Genomic DNA, 21,023 nt, shown 5'->3' with positions numbered 1-21,023 from the left:
GGAGAAAGAAAACCAAGTTGGTTGCCTGAAATGCACCAACCGTATATAGGCTCCCAAACATGCAAAGTCACGTTCTTTATTAGATGCGAGGAACTGTGAATTAGGACCTGAAAACAAGGAAGCAAAAATAGGCCTAACAACCAATACCAAGAAGTCCGGAGCTTTTACATTAGATTTACTCACAAAAGTCCAACTTTATGCAGTCCAAGGGTTGGAAATCAGTCATGATAACTGCTTATATCTTTTTGAACTCAGTTGGCTAAATCCACGAAGAGCAGGTCAGCTGAACACAACCTGTACACAAAATGCATTGGAGCTTTTCCTCAGAAACCAAGTGCAGTTTATTTCAAAAATTATACTAAATCATTCTGTTCCCCATGTTCCACCACTGCAACCTATCTTAGAGTTCTCCCACCTTCCAAATCGCACTTTAACCCCTGACTAGCCTGATTTTTTGTTTAGACATGAGGCAAAGTAACAAGGGAGTATGGGTAGTGATCGACCTAAATAAATGATGAACGGACGATGGTCACACATGTGGTAACTAAGTCTTTAGCTTTACCATCATTCTTTTAGTAATCATTATTAAAAGAAAGAATAGTAAAAATATTTTCTCCAAAGAGAAAACTTGCTGTGGCTGCCAGACTGTGTGACATAATTTGAATAAAACTGAATCCCAAAGCCAAAAGAATAAAACTACAAAGACTAATGTTTATTCTCTGTTCTCACTGAACGGACTTATGAGACTGGACTCTCATTTTAAACTCCCAGACTAGCTCCTTATGCTGATTTTAAACTTTCTCACCGAAAGAATTTAAGATGTCCTTATTAATGGACAAACAATGCATTAGGTTTGTGTCAAGCTTTGTTCACCTCAGGAATGTGTTCAGCCACTCCTTCTATTTATTATGTACACTGAGTATAAAGCCTGTGTTACTCACAACACTGATGTCCAGATTTATAAGACTGCACTATCTTTGACCATCAACTTTTACCTCAGTGTAGAACCAACAGATACTTAAAATCCTTCTTTCCCTTGGCTATTAGATCACTTAACACTGACAGGGATCATTTAAATTAATCTTTCTGTGGTTGTTCATTTTTAGACATTTTTCTTTGTTATTCTACTTTTATTTTACTTTTTATTTATTTATTTATTTGTTTTTGCCTGATTGTTTGTTGATCTCTGCCTTTATCATGTAACAGTATTTGTGATTAGTGTTTAAATACTGTAGATTGTGTGAGTTTGACTTTGGGAATAGGTTGTGTAGGTAAGTTGCAAACAAATTGCCCTTTTGGGGATTAATAAAGTTAATATGATTCTTCATCATACCCAAGTCTGACACTGTCAAGTTGTGAGACATTATTGTAAAAAATAATTTAAGGAAATGACACTTTATCTTGTTAAAAATTTTACTTATTTAGAAATGCTCAAACTTTACTCCCTGGTATAATTCTCAAACGTGCACCTTAAAGCAGAAAACTCGTAAGCTGGACAAGAAATGGCATTTAGACAATCAGAATCAGAATCAGAAAGGGTTTTATTGCCAAATTTTGAGCAGGTTTACAACATTAGGAAATTGCTACGGTACTTAGTGCAAACATACTGTCATATAACGTTTAAATAGACATAAAAATAAGAATTAAAGAATTAAAAGTGCTAAGTAGATAGATATATACATGGGTGCAGGTGATCATCAGGTCCAAACATGGAATGATGCAGTGAACACAGTGTAGGGCAGGGATCCCCAATCCCAGTCCACGAGGGCCGGTGTCCCTGCAGGTTTTAGATCTCATCCTGGGTCAACACACCTGAATCACGTGATTAGTTCATTACCAGCCTCTGGAGAACTTCAAGACATGTTGAGAAGGTAATTTATCCATTTAAATCAGCTGTGATGGATCAAGGACACATCTAAAACATGCAGGGACACCGTGGACTGGGATTGGGGACCCCTGGTGTAGGGTCATGTGTTAGTGGTGGGAACAGTCATATGGTTATTGTTCATGAGTCCAACAGCAGAGGGGAAGAAACTGTTCTTATGGCGAGAGGTTCTGGTGCGAATGGACCGGAGCCTCCTGCCTGAGGGGAGCAGGTCAAACAGACTATGTCCAGGGTGAGAAGGGTCAGCTTTGATCCGAGCTGCACGCCCCAGTGTCCTGGAGGTGTACAGGTCCTGCAGAGATGAGAGTCTGCAGCCAATCACCTTCTCAGCAGAGTGCACAACACGCTGCAGTCTCTGCTTGTCCTTGATAGTGGCTCCAGCGTACCACACGGTGATGGAGGAGGTGAGGATGGACTCGATGATTGCAGTGTAGAATTGCATCATCGTCCATGTTGGCAGGTTGAATTTCTTCAGCTGCCTCAGGAAGTACATCCTCTGCTGGGCTTTCTTTATGACGGAGGTGATGGTGGGCTCCCACTTCAGGTCCTGGGTGATGGTGGTACCCAGGAAGCGGAATGAGTCCACAGAGGTGATGAGGGTGTCAGTCAGGATGATGGGGGGGAGTGGGGCTGTGTGCTTCCTGAAGTCCACAATAATCTCCACTGTCTTCTGGGCATTCAGCACCAGGTTGTTGTGGCTGCACCAGGACACCAGACGTTCAACCTCCTTCCTGTAGGCAGACTCATCCCCATCCGAGATGAGTCCAATAACAGTGGTGTCATCTGCAAACTTGATTAGCTTGACAGACTGGTGGGTGGAGGTGCAGCAGTTGGTGTACAGGGAGAAGAGCAGAGGAGAAAGAACACAGCCCTGAGGGGAGCCGGTGCTGATGGTCCGGGAGTCCGAGACATTCTTTCCCAGCCTCACATGCTGCTTCCTGTCCATCAGGAATCCTCATTTAGCCTGGAAAAATATTCATCTCAGACTGAAGAGAATATGAAATGCCCTAGGTTTCTCTTTGACACTGTAGCCAGGCTGGCAAATAGTCAGAGCTCTGTTAAGCCAAACATTCTTTTAATGTTAAATAGTAATGACTTCATGAATTTGTTCACTATTAGAGAAAAAGTAACAACTAATTTCAATACCACTGATATTTATTTAGACTAATAATGTGCAATACAACTGATTTCCTTTTAGAATAGAATAGAATAGAATAGAATTCAACTTTATTGTCATTGCACATGCACAGGTACAGGGCAACAAAATGGAGTTTGCATCCATCCAGAAGTGCTTTAGCCGTGATATAGATATATTACAATATATATTAGCAATAATATAGATATGTAAGTATATTACAGAAATGGGTCTATTATGGTATGTTATAATGTACACGGTATGAGGTATGTTATGAATATTCAGTTAAGATAAGTGAGATATGTGGATAATTTCTACAGAGGCTATATAAAGTGCTAGTGGTTGTGAGTGGTGGTTCAGTCCATGTTATTATTGTGTGTTTGAGGGTACGGTTGTCCATTGTGTGTGTGTGTAGGTGGTTGTGGGTGTGTGTATGTTCAGTCCATGAGTTTAACGTGGGTCAGATGTCAGAAGGCAGAGTTCAGGAGTCTGACAGCTGTAGGAAAGAAGCTGTTCCGGTACCTGGTGGTCTTAGTCCGGAGGCTCCTGTAGCGCCTCCCAGAGGGCAGGAGGGTGAAGAGTCCATGTGATGGGTGACTGGGGTCATTGATAATTTTCCCAGCCCTTTTCAGACACCGCTTCCTGTAGATGTCCTTTATGGCAGGAAGTGGTGCTCCGGCGATGAGCTGGGCAGTTTTCACGACCCTCTGCAACGCCTTCCGGTCCGAGGCAGAGCAGTTCCCGTACCAGACTGTTATACAGTTGGTCAGGATGCTCTCGATGGTGCAGCGGTAGAAGTTCACCAGGATGTCTGAGGACAGGTGGTTCTTCCTCAGAGTCCTCAAGAAGAAGAGGCGCTGGTGAGCCTTCTTGACCAGCTTGGAGCAGTTGGTCGTCCAGATGAGATCCTCGGAGATCTGGACACCCAGGAACTTGAAGCTGCTCACATGCTCCACAGCCGTCCCTTTAATGTGGATGGGTGGATGTGGGTCAGCATTCCTCCTGTAGTCCATGATGAGCTCCTTGGTCTTCTCGGTGTTAAGCAGCAGGTTTCTGTTGCACCACTCAGCCAGACGATCCACCTCCTCCCTGTAAGCGGCCTCATCATTGTCACTGATGAGGCCAATCACCGTGGTGTCATCTGCAAACTTAATGATGGTGTTGGAACCATCAGCAGGTCTGCAGTCATGGGTGAAGAGGGAGTAGAGGAAAGGGCTCATCACACAGCCTTGTGGTACACCGGTGTTCACTGTGATTGTTGATGAGCAGCGGTTATCCAGCCGGACATGTTGGGGGTGGTTGGTCAGGAAGTCCAGTAACCATTTGTCTGTCAGTTTCCTGATGAGTTGTGAGGGGTGGATTGTATTGAATGCTGAACTGAAGTCTATAAACAACATTCTGGCGTAGGTGTTGTTGTTGTCCAGGTGTGAGAGGACAGAGTGCAGTGCGATGGAGACTGCATCCTCTGTGCTCCTGTTCTGGCGGTATGCGAATTGGTGGGGGTCCAGGGTGGGGGGGAGACAGGATTTGAAGTGTGCTAGGACCAGCTGCTCTAAGCACTTAGTGATGATGGGGGTGAGTGCTACTGGGCGGTAGTCATTGAGGCTAGATGGATTGGAGTTTTTGGGTATCGGGACGAGGGAGGTGGATTTGAAGCAGGCCGGTACCACAGCGTGGGCCAAGGACAGGTTGAATATGTCTGTCAGGATTCCTGCAAGCTCCCCAGAACACGCTCTGAGAACACGCCCGGGGATGCCATCAGGACCTGCAGCCTTGTGGACATTGATCCTGCTCAGCACCGCTCCTACATCGGTGGGGGAGAGAGTCAGAGGTTGGTGGTCTGGCGTTGTGTCTGTTTTGGTTGTGGTTGTGGGGTTCCCTCGCTCAAAACGAGCATAAAAGTTGTTGAGCTCGTTGAGGAAGGAGACATCAGAGGATGCGGGGGAGGGTTTGGTGGTCCTGTAGTCTGTAATGGTCTGGAGTCCTTGCCACATGCGTCGGGGGTTGGAGTTGGAAAAGTGTTGTTCTACCTTCTTTTTGTAATGGTGTTTGGCTTTTTTGATGCCCTTCTTTAGATTAGTTATTATTATGTCTGGCTCTCTTCTACAGCACCTTGTTGTTATTTCTTCCTCCAGTCACCCCAACAGATCATGGCAGATGACTGCTGCTTGCTGAGCCTCTTACTGCTGGAGGTTTCCTCTTTTTAAATAGGAGCTTTTCCTCCCACTGTCGCCAAAGCACTTGCTCATAGGGGCTCATGTGACATCTGGGGTTTTCTCTGTTTTCTTTGCATTATTGTAGGGGTTTTTACCTTACAATATAAAGTGCCTTGAGGAAACTGCTGTTGTGACTTGGCGCTACATGAATAAAATTTAATTGAAATTTAATTTGATTGAATTGAGAGACCAATCTGCAAACCTTGCCTTTTTTTAATTAAAGCTCCTGACCTCAAAGTTTCTTGATCAACTGTCTCTTTACCCACCCAAACCGTTAAACATCACAGAAGACAGTTTTAATTTCTCATAAATTTTGTATTCTAGTCATTATGACTTTCCTTACAGAAAATGTGCAAAAGAAAAGAAATCTCGCAGAATACAGAAATGGAAAATTATAAAAATACACTTTGTATAAATAAGAAAAGTGACTGAGCTTTTCGGGGACACCTGTAGATCTACTTTTTACACTATTACATATAATATGTGATATATACTGTGTATTATACAGATATATATATTAGGGGTGCAACGATACACAAAATCAGCGTTAATCTCGTTAAAATGACATTAACGGCATAACGCGGCAAATCTCCGTTAACGAGTTACCACAGATCGCCCCGTGTGCGGGGCTGGACGGCGTCAACACGTGAACAAGCTAACTGCGCTAACACACTAGTTCCCACCAATTGAGCATTGCGTGGCACATCTGACATACTGTTTTACTTTTGTCCATGACGCGCTTACCATCAGGGTCATGCTTCACATGAAAACCAAGATAGTTCCAAACGCCAGATCTGAATGAGGGTGGGGGAGGTTCAGTTTCGGGTAGCGTTGAGGCAGTTGCCATGTTGTAACGAGCATAGCTTCTGTCTTGCTAGCTTGCGCTGCGCTCAGTGGATCTGCACTCGACAGTGCAGCCTAGGCAGAGTAGTCGAACGCAGATCCACTGAGCGCTCAACACAGACAGCATCGTCAGAAGAAAAGTTGATAAAATAATTTTAAAAATTTGTATTGTTCGATACATATGCGTACCGAACCGAAAGCACTGTATCGAACGGTTCAATATCGATACGAGTATTGTTGAGCCCCTAATATACATATATATACATAAGCTGGGTTTATAGATATATATAAACTATATCTATAAACCCAGCTTTACAAGCATTCAGAAATAATGAATGAGTTGTGGATAATTTTCGTAAAAATTTAAAAAATTTGTGCATTTTGACCTTTTTTTCCAGTATGAAAGAGGAACAGTTAACAGACATGAAGGCAGAAACACACTTACAGGCAAGTGACCTGGACATAAACAGGCCAGTGTTTTCTCTGTATTATTGTAGGGTCCTTACAATAAAAGTACCTTAACATTACAACATAAAGCACCTTGAGGTGACTATTGCTGTAGTTGGCACTATATAAATAAAATTGAATTTTTAAAATTGAATGAGCTCAGCTGTGTAAAGTTCTAAGCCTCTACACTACAGGTCCACCCACAGGATATATTAAAGCTTTTGTTCATGCATTGTTAGGTGAAATTTGCTGTTGATGATTAAATTAACTGGGTGCTTAAAGTCTGTGTCATTCTTTTCAGGCCAGAGTCGTTCCATATTGACAAACATACCAAACAGACTATTTCCAATGTGTTTCATTTGATCATAAGTTCATCTGAAGCCAAAAAAACCCTTGAGGCAATCACATGGCTTAGTTTCTAATGTCATTATTTTCTTTTTTTAAATTCATTTCAGTGAAAGACTTCGTGTTCTGCAGGCCATTCACATGGAAACCAGCACAGATGCTATTGCTGGTTTGACAGAAGCCATAACAAATTTCCCCTTGTGGGACAATTAAAGGATTATTCTATTCTATTCTATTATATTATATTATATTCTATAACAAGAGCACCAGAGGGAAAACAGTGCTGGGATTCATCTTGTGGCATTCTCCACTTGAAGCTGTAGTTGTAGATACAGCAGTTGTTACCAGAAGTTACTGATATTGTGTCAGGAACTATAGTGATGCTGAAATTGCTGCTGGAACTGTTAATAGCCTCTTTCAAAGTTTGAACAATAGTAGTATTATTTGGGACTTGTGCATTGGGCGCTGTTTGATTGAACACAAGCTCTACCTCTGCCTCAGTTCTATCCTCTCGTGTTTGGACTCTAACAAGACTGTGCCATGAAAAAAATTGAGTCAGATGTTAGATAATGATTACAGATTATTGAATGCTTTAACTATGTGACATGGCACTTTTAACATTCAAAATTAAATTAAAATAATAATTTAGAGGAAAGTAACTTAATCACTGTTAAAAACATGTTTTACCTGAACCGAATCACAATGGCACGGATGAAGAAAGGAAATATTGGTTTGTAGATTCTATTACACTGCAAAAAATTAACACAAAAAGAAAATTTAAACATGGTGAAACAACTTCAAAATTACATTGTCTAAAAATGCCTGTTTAAATGAAATAAAATGCATGATTTTAGATTTGTTCTCTAGATAAAGTGTCAGTCAATAAAAGATATATTAAGTTGAAATATTACTCACCGTATCTTCAACTCGTCTTTTGCGATTTTGATATACACTGCTGGTGGGGTCTGTGAGATCAGGTACATATGGTTCAAGGAACTGTAGAAACAGAAAAACTTGGACAGGTGCAGACGGAGCTTTTGTAGTTGTGGTAGTTGTTGGAGTTGCTGTGGTCGTTGATGTTGTTGATGTGTTTGTTGTTAGGGTAACTGTGGTAGCTGTTTGGATCACTGTGGTAGACAGTGATGAGGACAAAATGGACATAAAACATTTAACTGAGTCCCTGTAAAACTTTTGAGACTTTTTGATCAAAGATCACAAAATGTTACTCACATGTGTCACTGACAGTGATGGAGGCCCTTTCGGCGTCAAAGCCCGTCACGTTTGAGGCTTGACTGATCAAAACACTTCTAATTGCAGTGTAATTTGGAACAGATGAGTTTACAAACTGAAGGTCTATGGTGTTGACGACTGATCCTTGACTGTAAATGCAGACACAAAAATGATAGTTTTGAATATTTAGGGCGTTAGGTCAGTGCTCTTAACATGGTATGTCAAAATACTGAAATTACCTGAAGCTCACAACGGCCAAGGAGACGAAGGAAGAACGGAACGTGTTTTTGTAAGCAGGTTCAATCTGCAGACACAAAGCAGATTTTCTTAAAATCATTTTTATCTGTTTGTGTACGTGATGTATATTATATGGTAAAATACATAAACAGAAGACTATTTAAAGGAAAAAGTTGAGGTCTTGACCCCTACAGTGAGTAGCTCTGGTAGATCACAGAGCTAACACAGACAGAAACAGACAACCATTCACACTCATATTCACAAATGTCATGCCAAAGACTGTCAATAAAGTTTTGTAATGTGTATAGAATTTTGAGGTGAAAATGAATATAATCCATTTTGTAATAAGGCCGTAAAATGACAAATAAAATGGAACAAGTCAAGCTCTGTGAATAATTTCAAGATGCACAGTATGGGCAATTTAGAATCACCAGTTAATCTAATTGCACTAACATGTCTTTGGTCTGTGGGAGGATGCCAGAGCACCTGGAGAAAGCTCATGTTAAAATGGAGAGAACATGCAATTTCCATACCGAAAGACCCAAGATTTAAACTCAGGACCTGAAATAACAGTGCTTACCAACAAGCTACCATTTTAAATTTAAGTAGTTAAATTACTGCATGCAGTTTTGCAGTGATTCTTCCTTATTCAGTGAGAGAAATGTAGTGTGTTCGGTGTGGAATAAGTGCTATAAAAAGACAAAAGACAGGTGAGTGAAAGAGAATCTGTATCTGGATTCATTAAACTTCATCACTGAAAATCTTTGTTCAAATATGAAGACATATTCAGTGAGTACAAGCCTTAAGACCACTCTTAACCAAGTTTAAGAGCTTGTCTCCTTTGAGAGAAGAATAAAAATCCAGCAGTAATACTGACTTCAAGTAAAACAGACTGTAGGTCAATGAGCTAAACACCACTGGATGAATTATCCATCCCTGGATGTGTAAAGCTTGGCAAAAAGTTTTTCCAAGTTTTACAACCTTGCTAGCAAAGGTTCTCCTCTTGACTTGTTCCTGCTGTTAATCTGTCAAATTCTTGTACTTGTCTGAGTATTTAGGTTTTTTTTCAATGCAAACTATATTCTTTAAACAGACTTCTTTCTGCTTTCTATTAGGTAAGCACACGACTTTGCCTCCAACTTCAGTGACAAATGCTTAGAAGTCCAAATAATCCACATTCTAGATTGATCTTCCCTTTTTTAGTGTGAGCTGCTATGATAGCTGTGTTTGAAGTGTTTCATGAATACTTAAAACACTTTTCTGCTGGAGCTGCATGTGCCTTTAAAAAACAAAAAACAAAACAAGCCCTGCATTGAAAAATAAATTTGAAAGCATATTTAATTACTTTTAGCACCATATGGTGGTCTGGTGCCTTGCATTCATTTGTCACGTAGCTGTAGTTTGAACTTGCATTCATGGACAGTTGTCCTGGCGCTTAGTTCTTATGGGAATTTTTGCATTTCTTCCTAAGACTTTGCACTTATTCTATATAAATTAAGTTTTAATTTCATTACCACCTTCATGTGAAAAAAAATGAGAAGAAATTAGTATTTGAATATTTGCATTACCTTAATGATCAGCTAAAGTCTTGTTCACTAACCTTAAAGATTTTTGGGGAAAGGAAAGACTTACCTGTTTCTTTATTGATGAAGATCGATTTTTAAAAGCTTTAGATGATGAATTCAACAAGTCTGCTGTAAAAATGCCTTGAATGGATTTGAAAACAACATATCTAATTGTCAGAGGTCTGGTGGTTGTGGCTACAGATGTGGTCGGTGTTCCTGCTGTTGTGATTGTTAGAGCAGATGTGGGACTACTTAGAGGAGTAGTAGCGGTTTTTGGAGGTGCTGTGGTAGTTGTTGGAGCAAATGTTGTTGTTGTGGGTACTACTGTGGTAGTTGCTGCAGCTGTGGTGGTAGTTGTTGGAGCAGATGTTGTTGTTGGAGCTGTGGTGGTAGTTGTTGGAGCAGATGTTGTTGTGGGTAGTACTGTGGTAGTTGTTGGAGCAGATGTTGTTGTGGGTACTACTGTGGTAGTTGTTGCAGCAGATGTTGTTGTTGTGGGTACCACTGTAGTAGTTGTTGTAGCTGTGGTGGTAGTTGTGGGAGGAGATGTTGTTGTTCTGGGTACTACTGTGGTGGTTGTTGGAGCAGATGTTGTTGTGGTACTACTGTGGTAGTTGTTGCAGCTGTGGTGTTAGTTGTTGGAGCAGATGTTGTTGTGGGTACTATTCTGGTAGTTGTTGTAGCTGTGGTGGTAGTTGTGGGAGGAGATGTTGTTGTAGGAGTCACTGTGGTAGTTGTTGGAGCAATGTCACTGATGGAGGTCATTTCAGTGTCAAAGCCTGTCACGTTTGAGGCTTGACTGATCAAAACACTTCTAATCTCAGTGTCATTTGGAACAGATGAGTTTACAAACTGAAGTTCTATGGTGTTGACGACTGATCCCCGCCTGTAAATGCAGACACAAAAACAATAGTTTTGAATATTTAGGGCGTTAGGTCAGTGCTCTTAACATTATATGTCAAAATACTGAAATTACCTGAAGCTCACAACGGCCAAGGAGACAAAGGAAGAAGGGAATGAGTTTTTGTAAGCAGGTTCAATCTGCAGACACAAAGAAGATTTCCTTAAAACAATGTTTATCTGTTTCTTAATGTATAGAAACAGATTAATTTCATATAAATTGTAAACTTTACAGTAAGACAGGAGACTAATTAAAGGGCAAATCAAAAAACATAACCTCTATAGTGGTTAGCAATGATGGTTCAGTCCAAAAAAAGTACTTGCTCTGTCAATTTTGTATATTCCTGATGCCTAATGGTTTCACCTCACTCTCTAGATCAGCAATCTGCAATTCATTTTTTTTAAACATTTAATTTTAATATATAATTGTTAGGTGAAAATCAATACAATCCATTTTGGAATGAGGCTATATTAAACAAGTCAAGCGCTGTTAATCCAGTTGCAATGTTATGGGCAATTTAGAATCACCATGAATCATCATGTCTTTGGTCTGTGGGAGGATGCCAGAGCAACTGGAGAGAACCCATGTTAAAATGGAGAAAACATGCAATTTTCACTCAGAAAAACCATAGATTCAAACTCAGGACCTTTTTGCCAGGAAGAAACAATGCTTACCACAGAGCTGCTGAGCTACCTTTTCCAAAAACCATGCACGTGAGATTTTTTCAGCAATTTAAAAAAAAAAGACTTTTAAATTTAAGAAGTTATATTACTGCATGGTGTTGAATAAGTGCTATAAAGTCAGGTTCAGTGCATGAGTTGGAGATGCAAAAATCAGTAGTAAGGTGAAGGAAAGAGAATCTGTTTCTGAATTTGTTAAACTAAAAATCATTGTTCAAATATGAAGACATATTGACTGAGAACAGTTTGAAGGCTTGTCTAAAAGTCTAAAAGTAAAGTGGTTGCTGTGGGAGGAACTGTACTGGTGGTGGTCGGTGGGGCAGTGGTTATTGTTGTCAGAGGAGCCGTGGTGGTGGTTATCGGAGGAGTCGTGGTGGTGGTGGTAGGTGGGGCAGTGGTGGTTGTTGTTGGAGGAGCCATGGTGGTGGTTGATGGGGCAGTGGTGGTTGTTGTCGTAGGAGCCGTGTTGGTGGTTGATGGGGCAGTGTTGGTTGTTGTCAGAGGAGCCGTGGTGGTGGTGGTCGGTGGGGCAGTGGTTGTTGTTGTGGGAGGAACTGTAGTGGTGGTGGTCGGTGGGGCAGTGGTTATTGTTGTCAGAGGAGCCGTGGTGGTGGTTGTCGGAGGAGCCATGGTGGTGCTGGTCTGTAGGGCAGTTGTGGTTGTTGTCGGAGGAGCCGTGGTGGTGGTGGTGAGTGTGGCAGTGGTGGTTGTTGTTGGAGGAGCAGTGGTGGTGGTGGTCAGTGTGGCAGTGGTGGTTGTTGTTGGAGGAGCCGTGGTGGTGGTTATCGGAGGAGTCGTGGTGGTGGTGGTAGTAGGTGGGGCAGTGGTGGTTGTTGTCAGAGGAGCCGTGGTGGTGGTGAACAGTTTGAAGGCTTATCTCATGAGAAAAGAATAAAAATCCAGGAATAATGCTGACTTCAAGTACTTTATCACCAGTAAAAAACCACTGCGGATCGATAAGCTCAAAACCACTAGATATATAAAGCATGGTAAAACGTCTTCTCAAGTTTTATAACATTCCAAGCAAACGTTCGGTAGTTGCTGCTATAATTGAGTGAAATTCTGTATTTCACTAAGCATTTGGTGTTTTAATGTCTATTCAGTTTACACAGCACACAGCCTTCATTCTGCTTTCCACAAAAAGGGGCACAGATTTGCCACGGATGACGGAAAAGAAAAATTACATGCCTAACCAATCCTATATATTAGTGGGAATAGTAAAAAATTACCTGTGTCTTAATAGATGCAGATCGCTCTTTAAAATCTTCAGATGATGAATTCGACAAGTCCGCAGTAAAATTGCTTTGAAGGGATCTGAAAACAACATATCTAGTGGTTGTTGTTGTCAGAGATGCCGTTGGTGTGATAGTTGGTGAGACAGTGGTAGTGGTGGTGGTTGATGGTGCAGTGGTGGTTGTTGTCGGAGGAGCAGTGGTGGTGGTTGTCGGAGGAGCCCTGGTGGTGGTGGTCGGTGGGGCAGTGGTGGTTGTTGTCGGAGGAGGCATGGTGGTGATTGGTGGGGCAGTGGGGGTTGTTGTTGGAGGAGCCATGGTGGTGGTTGATGGGGCAGTTGTGGTTGTTGTCGTAGGAGCAGTGTTGGTTGTTGTCGGAGGAGCCGTGGTGGTGGTGGTCGTTGGGGCAGTGGTTGTTGTTGTGGGAGGAACTGTAGTGGTGGTGGTTGGTGGGGCAGTGGTGGTTGTTGTCGGAGGAACCTTGGTGGTGGTGGTTGGTGGGGCAGTGGTGGCTGTTTTCCGAGGAACTGTAGTGGTGGTGGTTGGTTGGGCAGTGGTGGTTGTTCTCGGAGGAGCCGTGGTGGTTGTTGACGGAGGAGCCGTTGTGGTTGTTACTCCTGTTGTTGAAGTTTGTGCCGCTGTAGCTGTAGGAGTTAAGTTCACATACTCATCAATATGAATTTATGTATCTATTCAATTCAATTCAATTTTATTTATATAGCGCCAAATCACAACAAAAGTCACGTCAAGGCGCTTTATATTGTACAGTAGATAGCACAATAATAAATACAGAGAAAAACCCAACAATCATATGACCCTCTATGAGCAAGCACTTTGACGACAGTGGGAAGGAAAAACTCCCTTTTAACAGGAAGAAACCTTCGGCAGAACCAGGCTCAGGGAGGGGCGGGGCCATCTGCTGCGACCGGTTGGGGTGAAAGAAGGAAAACAGGATAAAAGACATGCTGTGGAAGAGAGACAGAGATTAATAACAGATATGATTCGATGCAGAGAGGTCTATCATCACATACTGAATGAAAAAGGTGACTGGAAAGGAAAAACTCAATGCATCATGGGAATCCCCGGCAGCCTACGTCTATTGCAGCATAACTAAGGGAGGATTCAGGGTCACCTGGTCCAGCCCTAACTATATGCTTTAGCACAAAGGAAAGTTTTAAGCCTAATCTTGAAAGTAGAGATAGTGTCTGTCTCCCGAATCCAAACTGGAAGCTGGTTCCACAGAAGAGGGGCCTGAAAACTGAAGGCTCTCCCTCCCATTCTACTTTTAAATACTCTAGGGACAGCAAGTAGGCCTGCAGAGCGAGAGCAAAGTGCTCTAATAGGATGTTATGGTACTACAAGGTCATTAAGATAAGATGGGGCCTGGTTATTTAAGACCTTGTATGTGAGGAGCAGGATTTTGAATTCAATTCTGGATTTAACAGGAAGCCAATGAAGGGAAGCCAAAACAGGAGAAATATGCTCTCTCTTTCTAGTCCCTGTCAGTACTCTTGCTGCAGCATTTTGGATCAGCTGAAGGCTTTTCAGTGAGTTTTTAGGACATCCTGATAATAAAGAATTACAGTAGTCCAGCCTGGAAGTAATAAATGCATGAACTAGTTTTTCAGCGTCACTCTGAGACAGGATATTTCTAATTTTAGAGATGTTGCGCAAATGGAAGAAAGCAGTCTTACATATTTGTTTAATATGTGCGTTGAAGGACATGTCCTGGTCAAAAATGACTCCAAGGTTCCTCACAGCATTACTGGAGGCCAAGGTAATGCCATCCATAGTAAGAATCTGGTTAGATACCATATTTCTAAGATTTTCAGGGCCAAGTACAATAACCTCAGTTTTATCTGAATTAAGAAGCAGAAAGTTAGCGGCCATCCAGGTCTTTATGTCTTTAAGACATTCCTGCAGTTTAACTAATTGGTGTGTGTTACCTGGCTTCATGGATAGATATAGCTGCGTGTCATCTGCATAGCAGTTAAAAATTATGCTATGTCTTCTAATGATGCTGCCTAGGGGAAGCATGTATAATGTAAATAGAATTGGTCCTAGCACTGAACCCTGTGGAACACCATAATTGACCTTAGTGGGTGAAGAGGACTCTCCATTTACATGTACAAATTGGAGTCTATTAGATAGATATGATACAAACCACTGCAGCACAGTACCTGTAATACCTACAGCATGTTCTAATCGCTCTAATAGGATATTATGATCAACAGTATCAAACGCAGCACTAAGGTCTAGCAGGACAAGCACAGAGATGAGTCCACTGTCAGAGGCCATAAGAAGATCATTTGTAACCTTCACTAAAGCTGTTTCTGTGCTGTGATGAGCTCTGAAACCTGACTGAAACTCTTCAGATAAGCCATTCCTCTGCAGATGATCTGTTAGCTGTTTGACAACTACTCTTTCAAGGATTTTTGATATGAACGGAAGGTTGGAGATTGGCCTATAATTAGCTAAGACAGCTGGGTCTAGAGATGGCTTGCTTGAAGGCCTGTGGTACATAGCCGATTATTAGAGATAGGTTGATCATATTTAAGATTGAAGAATTAATTAATGGCAGGACTTCTTTGAGCAGTTTTGTAGGAATGGGGTCTAAAAGACACGTTGATGGTTTGGAGGAAGTAATTATTGAAGTTAACTCAGAAAGATCAATTGGAGAAAAAGAGTCTAACTTAACATCAATGGTACTAAAAGTAGCTGTAGATAATATTACATCTGTGGGATGATTATTGGTCATTTTTTCTCTAATGATAAAAATTTTATTTGTGAAGAAGTTCATGAAGTCATTACTAGTTAACGTTAAAGGGATTGTTGGCTCAGTAGAGCTCTGACTTTTGTCAGCCTGGCTACAGTGCTGAAGAGAAACCTGGGGTTGTTCTTATTTTCTTCAATCAGTGACAAATAGTAAGATGATCTGGCTTTGCGGAGGGCTTTCTTATAAAGCAGCAAACTATTTCTCCAGGCTAAATGATGATCCTCTAAATTTGTGACACGCCATTTCCTCTCCAGTTTACGAGTTATCTGCTTTAGGCTACGTATTTGAGAATTATACCACGGAGTCAGGTACTTCTGATTTGAGACCTTAGTTTTCACAGGAGCTACAGTATCCAGAGTCGTACATAGTGAGGAGGTAAAATTATTAACAAGATAATCGACCTCTGTTGGAGTAGCGTTCAGATAACTGCTCTGCTCTATGTTGGTACAGGGCATTGAAGATGATAACAGTGGGTGGATTATATTCTTAAACTTAGTTACAGCACTTTCAGAAAGACATCTACTTTGATAAAGTCTACTCTCCACTGCTGTGTAATCAATTATTGTAAATGTGAATGTTATCAGGAAATGATCAGACAGCAGAGGGGTTTCAGGAAACACTGTTAAATGTTCAGTTTCTATGCCATATGTTAAAACAAGATCTAGAGTGTGATTAAAGTGGTGGGTTGGTTCTTTTACATTTTGAGAGAAGCCAATTGAGTCTAATAACAGATTAAATGCGATGTTGAGGCTGTCATTTTTAGCATCTACATGGATGTTAAAATCACCCACAATAATTATTTTATCTGAGCTGAGCACTAAATCAGATAAAAAAGTCTGAGAAATCAGAGAGAAACTCTGTGTAAGGCCCAGGTGGACGATATATGATAACAAGTAAGACTGGTTTCTGAGTTTTACAGCTGGTTTGGACAAGGCTAAGCATCAGGCTTTCAAATGAATTAAAAGTCTGTCTTGGTCTTTCGTAATTAATAGGCTGGTGTGAAAAATTGCTGCCACACCGCCCCCTCGGCCTGTGCTTCGAGATTTCTGGTAGTTAGAATGACTCGGGGGTGTTGATTCATTTAAACTAACATACTCATCCTGCTGCAACCAGGTTTCTGTAAGGCAGAGTAAATCGATTTGTTGATCAATTATTAAGTCATGTACTAACAGAGACTTGGAGGAGAGAGACCTAATATTTAATAATCCACATTTCACTGTTTTACTCTTTGGTTCAGATGTGGATACTGTATTGTTCTTTCTTTGTGATTTTTTATGTTTAAGTTGTTTATTGCTGGTTTTTAGTTTGTTTTTTGTCTGTTTGGGAGCTGACACAGTCTCAATGGAGATGGGTTTTTGGGGGGGTAGCAGGAGCAGAGAAGCTGCAGAGAGGCGTGTAAGACTGCAACTCTGCTTCCTGGTCCCAATTCTGGATAGTCATATTTTGGGGGGTTTAATAAATTGGTCCATATTTCTAGAAATGAGAGCTGCTTCATCCAAAGTGGGATGGATGCCGTCTCTCCTAACAAGACCAGGTTTCCTCCAGAAGGTTTGCCAATTATCTATGAAGCCCACATCGTTTCTGGGACACCACTCAGACAGCCAGCAATTTAAGGAGAACATGCGGCTAAACATGTCACTCCTGGTCCAATTGGGGAGGGGACCAGAGAAAACTACAGAGTCCGACATTGTTTTGGCAAAGTTACACACCGATTCAATATTGATTTTAGTGACCTCCGATTGGCGTAACCGGGTGTCATTACTGCCGACGTGAATTATGATCTTACTCTATTTACGTTTACCCTTAGCCAGCAGTTTTAAATTTTCTTCAATGTCGCCTGCTCTGGCCCCTGGAAGACAATTGACTATGGTTGCCGGTGTCTCTAGCTTCACATGTCTGAGAACAGAATCACCAATTACCAGAGTTTGACCCCCGGCGGGTGTGTCGCCGAGTGGGGAAAAATGGTTAGACACATAAACAGGTTGGTGGTGTACCTGGGGCTTCTGTTTAAGACTATGCTTCCTCCTCACCGTCACCCAGCCGCCCTCTTTCCCCAGCTGCTTGGGGTCTGCCGGGGAACAGCTAGCGGGGCCTACGCTATCTTCGGCTACACCAGCTACAGGGGCCTGGCTAGCTACGGGTGAATGAAGGGTGCGAAGCCGAGTCTTCAATTCAGTAATCCTGGCCTCCAGAGCTGCAAATATGCTACATTTGTTACAGGGATGTATCAAAAGATTCAAATTAAATTGCTAAGCAGAAAAGCTACTCAGAAACACCACTGTGTTTGAGCAGGAACAGGAAGTGATACTCTACCACAAAGCAAGCGAACACCAAGTGACAGCAATGTTTCGCCTTTTTCCCCGTTGTAGCTATACAGAGTAAAATTCATCTATTAAGCACAATTTTTAATTTCATAAAACCTTTCATTAAGTAATTGTGAGTCACCATTCCCAAACAAATCCTTCATGTACTATATCTTCCTAATGCAAATATGTCATGAATTCATTCCAACAACAGTTTTTTACAACAATTTTCACCCTCACTTGAGTACATCAATATAATTCATAAAGTAGAACTTAGACTGCTGTTAAAGAGTAATGAATGTTGACCCAAAATTGACAGCTAGATCCTGAACTTCTACACATAATTCCCTAGCTGGGCCCATGTCCTCATTTTTGGTTTGACAGCATTTTTAGTAGACAAAGGTGAATGGCTTAGACATAAATTGAGCTGCAGTTTGGCGAAAGCCTAGGAGGGGATTGATCCCCATGTGTTATTGAAAAATGAAGAAGTGAAAGCATCATAAAAGGGGACGGAGGGTGGGGCACTAAAACCAGAAAAAACTGCTTGTATAACTGGGGGATCATATAGATAAAAACTGGAAAGAGTGTATTTGGAGGCTTGGGCCCGCTCCTGAAATTGAGATACTTTATCCCAAACAAAAGCATCCATGAGCAGTCAGGCTGCGTTCACACCGAACGCGATAGAGGCGAGCGAAAACGCCCTAAACGCCCCTAATTTGACGCGTGCACATTCGCACCTCAACGCGTGTCCAAGAAAAACCCATCGCGCCTCAAAATTGCATCTTTCCACGCACTTGGACCGGAAATGTGGGAGGAAGTTGTGCCAGATGTGTTGTGCTGCAGATGTCCTCTGAATAAACACATTATCTTGTTAGCGGAAAGGTATTTGTACATCAGTGGGAAAATAACGGGACAGTAGGCGGGCTTGCTAGCTTTTGCGCGGCTTTATCGGGTCAGTCTGAAAATTAAAAAGGAGAATGAATGAACTTACCAGGTTGCCCGATCTCCTCACTTCTGTGCCTCCAAGCTCGGTCCTTTTTATTCCTGTCTCGGTAGAAGTAGCAGCTGGCATCATACAGCTCTGGGTGATTAGCCACGGCAGTGATGAGTTTTTCCTCCATACTGAATGAAGGCTATGTCCACACGTACCCGGGTATTTTTGAAAACGCAGATTTTTCTATGCGTTTGCACCTTTCGTCCACACGTAAACGCCGTTTTCGGTCACTGAAAACGGAGATTTCTAAAAACTCCGGCCAGGGTGGATATTTTCTAAAACTCCGTTTTTGCATTTACGTGTGGACGAGAAAAACGGAGAAAACGCAGCATCAAAGGTGTGCGCCTTTTTTGACGTCACAGTGTGCGCCACGTTGTTGTTTCGGTGAAATGAATTTCTACAATACTGTTACTGTTAATTGTCCTCTGTAGTGTTTAAATGCTTACATATACACACACAGTAACTGTCCCTCCACACATACGACTCGGTTCTGCTTCTATGCCCCAGCTTTGTTTACTATTTCCCGCCGAGGCTTCTAGACTTCTGATTGGCCAACATTTCTACACGGTTAGGAATATATCGCCACCTGTTGCTTTGGCATGTTCGTAGCAGCGTTTTCCTTCATTTCTGCCTTTACGTGTGGACGGGATTATTTTTTAAAACGAAAACGGAAAATCTCCGTTTTCAAAAATACCCGTGTACGTGTGGACATAGCCGAAGAATGAAGGGCTTTGGTTTGATCTGCCCCTGTGACCTGGTTACAGCCACGTCACCGGCCTCCTGATTGGTTGTCGGGGCGCGATTTGACGCCGGAGTTCATATTTTCCAACTCCAGCGGCTGGCGCGGTACGGGCGTGTGCACAAAATGCAACACACAATCTGACACGCGTGGTTTTCTTCGCGAGTCAAACGCGCCCCACGCGGTACACTGACGCGCGTTTCACGGGTTTTGGCGTTTTCACAACGCAAATCTGCTTCCGCATGTTCGCCGGATGCGCAATCGCGTGTCATCGCGCTCTTTCCATTGACTTTACATGTACACCTGACGCTCTGGCCGCCTCTATCGCGTTCGGTGTGTGCGCACCGTCAGGCTGGATCCTTCATCTCTACCTGTTCACATTTTTTCAGTAGAATCACTGTGGCAATTGCATTAAAGTCTCTTTGTGCTGGTTTTTATTTTTGCTTTGCAGATTTGCAGATATTAACAAAAAAAAAGGGGCCTTTATTTTGTACTGAACAAAACACACAAAAACCAAAGGTGAATGGAGACTAAAAGAAACTAACAAAACTAAACTGTGAAAAGCTAAAACACAAAACACTAAGAAAAAACGGTTAACCAACATAAACCATATGAAGAACTATCAAAATCAAACAGGAAACATGAGACCTTCTAGGATGCAGACTTGACACTGAGACATGACTGACTGGGGAGACAGAGGGAACATGGTATACAGAACAAAGAGTGACTAAACTAGAAACATGGAACACAGGGAACAGTAAAATCAAAGAAGGGACAAGGTGAACAGATGTCCTGACAATGAACAGAGGGAAACTAACACAATAAACATACGAGGGAAATGAGAACACATGTGGAACACAGCAGGGTGTAATAAAACTAATCACTGCGGGGGGGGTGGGCTGAAGCCACTGACACGACACTGTCAAAGTAAAAAAGGAAACATAAAGACGCAGACTAACTCACACAGTTTGACACGGGAGCTGGGAAGAGACACAAAGAGTGAAACACGGAAACAATTAAGGCAGGCGAGACAAAGAGAGAGAGGTTAATGGACATTGAGGGAGAGAGAACAAGAAAGAGAAAGAGAGAGCCGAAGCGAGGGGAAGAAGAGGGAGATGAGGGGAAGAAGAGGGAGATGACGGGCTGGGGAGAACATACATGAACACATGACAAACAGGAGTGAAACAAAAGGAGGGAATATGTAAGCAGGAAAGGGTAAATAAGACACAACGACACAGAGGACATCACAGCCTCAGGCGGGAATGAGACAGTAGCACGAAAACATGAAATACAAATGACCTCAGAAAAAAAAGAGAATTAAAAGTCAGTGCTGAATAATAAAAAACTAAAACATTAAAACATAAAGCAATAAAAAAAAAACACAATAAACTCAACATGCTGCGTCAAATGACCCAGAACCATGGCACTTTGAGAGTCACCACTATCTCTAAGCAAAAACATTACATTCATTACATTCTTTATTGTGATCAGAGTT

General features: G+C 41.9%; 1 protein-coding gene and 1 long non-coding RNA gene across 2 annotated transcripts; both read right to left on the bottom strand.

The window, feature by feature from the left end:
- Positions 1-7,290: 7,290 nt before the first annotated feature.
- LOC109197642 (uncharacterized) lies at positions 7,291-8,004 on the bottom strand. The gene is made up of 3 exons (XR_002058745.1): positions 7,787-8,004; positions 7,559-7,620; positions 7,291-7,404 (listed from the first exon to the last, which is right to left on the bottom strand). It is a non-coding gene; the product is annotated as an uncharacterized LOC109197642 (long non-coding RNA).
- A 2,147-nt stretch (positions 8,005-10,151) lies between these two features.
- On the bottom strand, positions 10,152-13,117 carry LOC102079133 (histidine-rich glycoprotein-like). The gene is made up of 3 exons (XM_019350537.2): positions 12,714-13,117; positions 11,787-12,361; positions 10,152-10,470 (listed from the first exon to the last, which is right to left on the bottom strand). Exons 1-3 carry the CDS (start codon positions 13,032-13,034, stop codon positions 10,152-10,154), a joined length of 1,215 nt encoding a protein of 404 aa, XP_019206082.2. The 5' UTR covers positions 13,035-13,117.
- Between the last annotated feature and the right edge of the window lie 7,906 nt (positions 13,118-21,023).

The sequence above is a fragment of the Oreochromis niloticus genome, linkage group LG3, assembly GCF_001858045.2.
Source record: "Oreochromis niloticus isolate F11D_XX linkage group LG3, O_niloticus_UMD_NMBU, whole genome shotgun sequence".
Classification (NCBI taxonomy): Eukaryota; Metazoa; Chordata; class Actinopteri; order Cichliformes; family Cichlidae; genus Oreochromis; species Oreochromis niloticus.
Note: the sequence above shows the minus strand (reverse complement) of the source record. Positions and strands in the feature narration are given on the sequence as shown.